At 42.8% G+C, this 8,984-nt stretch overlaps 1 protein-coding gene across 6 annotated transcripts in view; it reads left to right on the top strand.

Annotated features, from left to right (window-relative positions):
• The window catches only part of kirrel3a (kirre like nephrin family adhesion molecule 3a), a 568,693-nt gene that overhangs the window by 543,128 nt on the left and 16,581 nt on the right, over positions 1-8,984 (top strand). For 5 of the 6 annotated variants that reach the window (XM_043676908.1, XM_043676912.1, XM_043676911.1 and 2 more), the window contains one exon: positions 7,230-7,339. In XM_043676908.1, the coding sequence (XP_043532843.1) occupies positions 7,230-7,339 (110 nt within the window). The remainder of the gene's footprint in view (positions 1-7,229; positions 7,340-8,984) is intronic. The other variant, XM_043676910.1, reaches the window with a different exon arrangement.

The following is an 8,984-nucleotide window of genomic DNA, read 5'->3' as shown; positions in this document are numbered from 1 at the left end:
ATGCCCGAGACGTCGATTCTCCTGTTCCCTAGATGCTGCCTGACCTGCTGCGCTTTTCCAGCAACACATTTCCATCTCTGATCTCCAGCATCTGCAGACCTCACTTTCTCCTCATTTTCACTAATGGCTACAACCCAGTCTCTGATGTTTGTTTCAATGATGGAGATACCAGTGGGTGTAAGGACATGCGGCAGTGCCTCTGGTTCTGCTATCTCTAGTTGTGCACTTGCTTGTCCAACAACAGAAAGGGGAGTGTCGGGTGTAATCAATCTGGGTGATGTAGTTGTGATGGTAAAGTAGCTAGCAATGACATATAGAAACAAGGCTTGAATCAGCATGGGGGAATGAGGTGAAGCTGTGCCGATAACTGGATTGCCGAAATGTGATTGACTATTGTATGATGCATTGAGCAGTAGCTGAGGTTAGTAATACTAGTTCACTGACTTTGACAACTCATGTGACGTCATTGAATGTGTAGCAGCATCCCATCCAGGTCCATTAAGTTTGGCCCCTAGTATTGACCAGCAAGGATATCTAACCCCTGACCTCTAGCACTGACCAGCAACATTCTCTCTTTGTCTTTGCAGAAACCTTCTGTGCATGGTAGCCTCACTTGACCTTTCTGTAGGAAGGCCTGCCTTCCTCCAAAAACTGCCTCCAAAAACCTTGGAATCCCCTCTTTTCACATTATATCATTCGTCAGAGCTCTCCAACGTCTAAATCCTTTTCAGAACACTTCCTACATCTGCTACAACCACAGAACCTCATCCCAGCCCCTCCTTTAAGACTTTCAGGTTAGCTTCAACCCACACCAGTTTATCAGAGCTTTATGGATTTAAAATGTGTTAATCACTGGTTGCGTCCTGCAAACATTTGCACAAAGCATATATGCCACTGGTATCAGAGGCACAATCAGAGGGTAATCCCATATTCCAATATCCCATAAATATTCAGCTTCTATCCAATTTCATTTTATCTCCAGTATTCGTGCTACAATTGTCTCTGCTTCCTCTGGTTTAGTTTGTTTCTGGTGGCTTTCTTCCCTATACTTTCCTTTTCAGTTTTAAAGCATCCCCCATTAAAACTTTAAGCTTAAAGGAGAGCCATTAACAAGAAATCTCCTTGCAAGTGTCCAGTGTATTAATATTCAGCAAAACCTATGTACTTCTGGAGCAAATGTAAGTAATCACTCCATTAATACAACAGTGCAGAATCAGCATATATTCCAGCTGTTTCTGGACAATATGCTAAAAAGTGGAATTCCCTAAGCAAACAAAGAATCACAATCAATGTAAATTCAGGCAGTACTAGCCTTTTCTTTTTTTGAACTGTACACTAATTGGCTGCAGTGTAGTGTATTAGAATTGGCGTAGAGATACTATAGGTCATACATGACAACATGTGTAACATTGAATGGTTCACTGAGCATTGCTACAGCAGTGATTATGATAGGTATTTACAAACCTTTAATTCTACCCCTTTACTTCCTGATGATGTAACAGACTCTGGGATTTTGGGACAAATGTACTGGGGCATCCAATGGAGCATGAGGATCAATAATTACAACTAACAAGCTTTAATAGCACAAAGCAAACTGCTAAGTAGCGAAGTCCAGCTGCTCACTCAGCTATTTGATGTCCGACAGAATATGGTAAAGAATAGAGCTAAGAGCTATAATAAAGAAAATAAAGATAACGTGGGATCGGTAACTGTTCAAATCCCACTCCAAAGTATGTGATGTGTTGGGCACTGATTGATTGATCCATATACAGCCTAAACACAGACCTTTCCTTACGTACCATGCCGGAGGCTGCCTCCAGAACAGTGTAAAAATACTACAAGCAAATACTACACCTATTGTAAAAATTGTTGCCGTTTGAAATTTGACATTTTTTTAACTGTCCTGATGAATGCAAGACGTAAACCTACAGCAATGTGTCTCTATCAGCAACTGCTGAGTTCTACGCAACTACGCAACTATTGATTTTGGGACAGGACTACCACAGGTCATGAGCGGATAGGTGGGAAGGGAGATTAGCAGGTAGGACAGGTCATGAGGACAGTGCTGAGCTGGAAGGTTGGAGCTGAGGTAAGGTTGGGGGAGGGGAAATGAGGAAACTGGTGAAGTCCACATTGATGCACTGGGGTTGAAGTGTTCCGAGGCGGAAGATGAGGCGTTCTTCCTCCAGGCGTCGGGTAGTGAGGGAGTGGCAGTGGAGGAGGCCCAGGACCTGCATGTCCTCGGCAGAGTGGGAGGGGGAGTTAAAATGTTGGGCCACGGGCAGTGGGGTTGTTTGGTGCGGGTGTCCTGGAGATGTTCCCTGAAGTGCTCTGCGAGGAGGCGTCCAGTCTCCCAATGTAGAGCAGACCGCATCGGGAGCAAGGATACAATAAATGACATTGGTGGATGTGCTGGTGAAACTTTGATGGATGTGGAAGGCTCCTTTGGAGCTTTGAATGGAGGTGAGGGCAGAGGTGTGGGTGCAGGTTTTGCAATTCCTGCAGTGGCAGGGGAGGGTGCCAGGACGGGAGGGTGGACCTGACCAGGTAGTCACGGAGGGAACGGTCAATGGGTTTTGTTGAAATGAAATTTTCCAATCAAACTGTTGAGAGGTGTCATTACACATCTCTGGAGCAGATGAAATATGAATGCTAGCCTTCAGACACTAGCACTGCACTACAAAAACCCTACTAGTCCTGTTGAAGTGCTGGCAAACAATTGAGGGCAGCTGAAATTGATTGCCCATTCATTCCTCACTTCATTTAGTCAAGACATGCAAGATGTAACTCTGTCCCAAATAATAACTCCCATTTTGTCTATTGTTACTTCTACTTCAATAAGGTATTGCAGTTAGTTTGACAGACTTTCAGTTTGATGACATTCGTCTTGTTTATTCAGCCTTCTGAGTTCCAACATCTCCCCAACCCCCCCAATATCAACATCCATATGGGATGCACATGTTCACCTCTACACTCGCATTGTGTTTTATCCTCAGCACTTTATCATCCCTGGTCACTGCTGCGATTCTCTACCATCGCTTCTTTACTGCAATCACTGTTCATTTTGATAAGACAAACCTGGGCAGAACTTACACAATTAATGGTGGGGCCCTGGGGAGTGTTGTAGAACAGAGAGACTTAGTTAGTTAGCAGGTAGACAGGATGGTGAAGACGTCAGTAGGCACACTTGCCTTCATTGCTCAGACCACTGAATACAGGAGTTGGGATGTCATGTTGCAGTTGTACAGAGCATTAGTGAGACCACTTTTGGAGTACTGTATACGGTTCTGGTCTCCCTGCTTTAGGAAGGATATTATTAAATTGGAGAGGGTGTAGGAAAGATTAACAAGGATGTTACTGGGACTGAAGGATTTGAGTTATAAGGAGAGGCTGGATAGGCTGGGAGCATAGGCAATTAAAGGGTGACCTTATAGAGGTTTATAAAATCATGAGGGGCATAGATCAGGTAAATAGCAAAGGTCTTTTCTCCCATAGGCTGGGAGAGTTTGGGAGGGGGTGGGGCGCCTAGTGGTACTGTCGCTAGACTTTTAATTCAGAGACCTAGATAATGTTCTGGGGACCTGGGTTCAAATCCTGCCATGGCAGATGGTGTAATTTGAACTCAATAAAATCTGGAAGTAAGAATCAGTTGGTGGAAAAACCCATCTGGTTCACTAATGCCCTTTCGGGAAGGGATCTGCTGTCTTTACCCAGTCTGGCCTACATGCGATGCCAGACCCACAGCAATGTGGTTGATTCTTAACTGCCCTCCGGGCAATAAATGCTGGCTTGACCAGCAACATCTCATCCTGTGAATTAACGTTTAACAGGTCTAAAACTAGAGAGCATAATTATAAGGTGAGAGCAGAAAGACTTAAAAGGGATCTGAGGGGCAACATTTTCATACAGAGGTGGCGCATATGTGGAATGAACAACCAGAGCAAGTAGTAGATGTAGATACAGTTACAATATTTAAGACATTTGGACAGGTACATGAATAGGAAAATTTTAGAAAAATATGGACCAACCGCAGGCAAACGGGCTGGTTTAGTTTGGGAAAAGCGGTCTGCATGGATGGGTTGGACCAAAGGATCTGTTTCTGTATCATATGACTCTTTCTTAGAAGCTACTGGATCTCAAGGTCCCCCCTCCCCTCAGAAGCCACCAGAAATTCCTTGACAATTTCCACCCAACCCCACAAATCAACCACAAAGGAGCCATTTACACACCATATGTCAACTTTGAAACTCCCAAATACAACATACAGCAATCCCTACAACTATTCCCTCTAAATCACGAGCACCCCTCCTACAGACCAAGCCCAGGTGTGAGTTGGCGTCAATATGGATGACATTGGGCAGATCCTGCACCGCACTGGACTTATTTCAGGACAGCAAAACCCAGACATACTGGAGCCCAATCCCTAAATTAACTGGATCATACCCCCAAACATACAGTTGTAAGGTCAAAGCAGCAAGTAATGACCCCAGAGAGTATTGGCTGATACCCACAACTGCATATGTGGCTAATCTGGAAATGCACACAATTCTAGACTTTTTGTGTCAAGTGAAGTTTCACTGGGCCTATTTGCAAAGACTACACTGCACATGCATAGACAGGAGGCTTTATGTTGTAACGGGGTTCAGTTGTAAAGGGTAAGTGAATAGTAAGTGAGAAGATATTTGGAGGAGGGGATTTGTGTGGGGGGAATTAGAGGGGAATTCTAATGTGGAGCGAGACTGACCCACCGACCCTATTTAAATGTGGATGCACTGGTATCAGGAGACACAACTTTCCAGCTGCATTACTACATTTTGCTGTTGGGTTTCCGAATTATTGTGTTTCTTGATTGGCTATGAGTTAATTGTGAAATCGAAGTATATACCAGCAAGTTGTCATATTAATTACATAAGGATTGACTTCACAGCATCTGGTGACATATGTGACCCACCATGTGAACCTCATTACTGAAGGTTTCTCGATAATGGCCATCTGATTTTTGGCCTCTTGCCTGATTGAGTTCATTTACATGGCCATTCTCACCGTGGTCAGGAGTGGACAATCCTGCTCATCACATCAGTAGATTAAGAATTTAGCCAAAAGAGGTAATCTTCAAAGGAACTTCAAAGGAGAAGTGGGGGGGCTAGAGAGACAGCGGTACATAAGGCATTCAAGATTGTTCCATATTGCTGAACATTCCTTGTTTTGAGATCAAAACTCTGGACCTATACTCCTCAAAGCACATTCAGAGCATTTTCATCACATAGACTGCAGCAAGGTCACCATCAAGTTCTCAAAGAAAACTGGGATTAGCAACTAATGCTGATTCGAGAAGATATTCTCAATGCCATGAATGAAACAAATAAATAAATCTGTTCTAATTTAACCAAAGCTTCAGAAGCTTGTCTAGTTTTGTTTACAAACCCATTAGTGGCATTTGAAGCTTGGAATCTTCACCAAGAGGAATTACATCCCTGAGTGATGAGGAAAGGTTGAAAAACTTGGGTCTACAGGCATAGGCAGAGATAGATCACAAGAGAAGATACACACATACAGTAACTTAGCACGGCTTTCTGACTTTGCAGTTAATTGAGATCCCACCAGCAGCAGTAGCTGGTCTCAATGGCTCACTAGTTTTCATCTAGGTCCCATTAATGGTGGGAGGGAAATTCGTCAAGATACCAGAAAAATATTTCCTGCAGCAAAATATGTGAAGCATCATGGAGTAAATATTATCTGTGAAGCAACTTGTTCTTTAAACCAAAAACAGAATTCCCCCATTTATTTTAGCACAACCAAAGAAGCACACTTCATAGGTTAATGCTGAATTTTCTTTTAAGTAGATATTCAATTTTGCCAAAATCAGCCCGAAATGATTCTTAACCTTGATGGTTTATGTCTGTTCATTGTTTTTCATAACCTGGTAACTTCTAACTCCAGAACTGACTTTCAAGATAAGATCCCTCTGTTACAGGTCATGTGAATCTTCTAGCTTCATTTTAACTCTTCATGAACTTGTTGTTTTCAGCTGAGTGTGTGTTTTCACTAGCATTCCAACATAGTAAACCACAGAGATGTTCAACCTTCAGCAGCTCTCTTTGTCATTTGGAATTTGGCAGACTAACCTGTCCGTGATATATTTGTCTATAATCTTATATCGCAATTGATTACTCTGGATACTCACATCCAAAGCCTTTAACAATAGCAATAGGAATCATGAGTGTCTTGGATTCAGGTAACTATCCTCAAGAGCTCAACTATTTTTAATCTTGGAACTAAAATCACAACAGTTTACTATCAGCTTTTCTCAACAACTTTCTAGGAGTTTGCAGACTCACAGCCCAACTACTGTTCACACACAGGTTGTTACCATTGTCTCTGGTGTAAGCACTTTGCATTCTCCTGCCCAGCAAAAGAGTCTGGGCTCACTTTAATCTTTAATAATCAAACTACGAACGCTTGTAAACATCAGAACAAATTACATGACCCTTTTCATTTTACCTTAAATTAGACATCATCCCAAAACATAAGAAGCTCATAAATCTCATAATTGTAACATTTTTCATCAAATGAACAACATGTAAAACAATGCTGCATCCCCTCAGTACTACAATATGGTAGTCAATCTAAAGTATGAAGATCATAGGTCCAATCTTGTAGAGGATAGCAAAGGATTAGAAAAAGGGAACTGCAGAAGACTGCATTAAATGAAAGTTTCATCAAAAGAAGTGTTAAAGCAGGAGAAAATAAATTTAGACTGGAGCCAGGAAGTCCATCAGAGTGTCCATTACTTAGTCTGTAGACTGAAATCTTCGAGGAGAAAGTGAGGTCTGCAGATGCTGGAGATCAAAGTTGAAACTTTATTGCTGGAACAGCACAGCAGGTCAGGCAGCATCCAGGGAACAGGAGATTCGACGTTTCGGGCACAGGCCGAAGAAGAAGGGCCTGTGCCCGAAACGTCGAATCTCCTGTTCCCTGGATGCTGCCTGACCTGCTGTGCTGTTCCAGCAATAAAGTTTCAACTTAGTCTGTAGACTGGCAGATGATGGATTTAGGGTGGAGAGGTGTGGAAATCCATGTAATCATTTAAAAAGCGGTTTTTCAATTGTATATCCTTCTGTACACTAACCTGTACTCCATGCCTCTCAATGTTTGACTGCTCATTAATTCCTAAATATGACTGTTCAGTGGAGGAGATGTTTGATTTCTACGCTGTGGCTGTTTTTCAGATGGTAAAGGTGACGTCTCTGCGAAGAATGATATCCGTGTAGAGATAGTCCACAAAGATCATAATGGAACCCAGCAACCTGGAGAACAGACAACAATTAAAAAGGTGATGGTGAGTTCAGGACTTTTCCAGCAGCTGCTCTTATCCACATTCTTACTGACTTAATGGACAGAGGAACTGTTTATGTAATGTGATAACCACAAGAAGCACATGGTTCAGCTCCAGGGTCCAAGACCCCATCCTGTCTGTGATAAACTAACTGATCACAATCAGGATAGTGGTACACAACTGTGACAAGAGTTACAGAATAGAACACTAAGCCATGGTTCCTGCTTCTAAACACAAGTATAGTGAGAGCTCATATACTCGGTCTCTACTCAGTTACCATGCACACTCGGTATAAATGCACAGCTGCATAGTACACACAGAATGACAAGCTGTCCTACACTGCACAATTACAGAATGAGCACAGTTCCCACATTGCACACAGCATGAATACACAGTCTCACAGTGCACAGTGACAATAAGGACACATAGTTCCACAGTGCATACTGACAACATGAACATCTTCAATGTGTTAATGCCTCCAGAATACCACCATTGTATTGTGGTACTATCCATGTACTAAATGAGACAGACATTGAATACATCTATGTAGCTCTATAATGTTTACTTACAGTACAAATACAGAATTAAATTATATATTGATAGTATGAACACAATCCATAGAATACATGGTAGTATGAACAGAGTCTACAGAAAACATTGAAGTATCAAAGAAATTAAACCGGCGGAACCAACTGGCCTCAGTCTAGGCACTAGAAATGACAACAGCAAAAACAGCCATCACCCTGCAAAGTCCTCCTTACTAACATCTAGGGGTTACTGCCAAAATTGGGAGAGCCGTCTCAGATTAGTAAAACATCAGCTTCACAGCAAAATCATATCTGATAGACAATGTTCCAGATGCCACCATCACCATCCCCGGATATCTCCTTTCCCACTAGTAAGACAGGCCCAGCAGATGTTGTGACACACTGGTATTCTAAGAACAAAGAATGAAGAAAATTTACAGCCCAGGAACAGGCCCTTGAGCCCTCCAAGCCTGAGCCAATCCAAATCCTAACCATCTGCATCCCTCTGCCTCCCAGCTAGTCATGCATCTGCCCAGACCCACCTTAAACGAATCTACCGTGCCTGCCTCTACTACCTCTGCTGGCAACGCGTTCCAGGCAGCTACCATCCTCTGTGTAAAGTACTTGCCGCGTATTTGCCCCTTAAACTTTTCACCTCTCACCTTGAACACGTGACCTCTCGTTATTGAATCCTTCACCATGGGAAAAAGTTTATCTCTATCTACCCTGTCTATACCTTCATGATTTTGTAGACCTCAATCAGATCCCCCTCAATCTCCTCTTTTCTAATGAAAACAATCTTAACCTACTCAACCTCTCTTCGATAAGGTTCCCCACCGTATGCTATTGTACAAAATGCGGAGGAATGGGATTGTGGGAGACATAGCAGTTTGGATCAGCAATTGGCTTACTGAAAGAAGACAGAGAGTGGTGATTGATGGGAAATGTTCATCCTGGAGTCCAGTTACCAGTGGTGTACTGCAAGGGTCGGTGTTGGGTCCACTGCTGTTCGTCATTTTTATAAACGACCTGGATGAGGGCATAGAAGGGTGGGTTAGTAAATTTGCAGATGACAGTAAGGTCGGTGGAGTTGTGGATAGTGACGAAGGATGTAGTAGGTT

Source organism: Chiloscyllium plagiosum, chromosome 35 (genome assembly GCF_004010195.1).
Source record: "Chiloscyllium plagiosum isolate BGI_BamShark_2017 chromosome 35, ASM401019v2, whole genome shotgun sequence".
Lineage (NCBI taxonomy): Eukaryota > Metazoa > Chordata > Chondrichthyes > Orectolobiformes > Hemiscylliidae > Chiloscyllium > Chiloscyllium plagiosum.
Note: the sequence above shows the minus strand (reverse complement) of the source record. Positions and strands in the feature narration are given on the sequence as shown.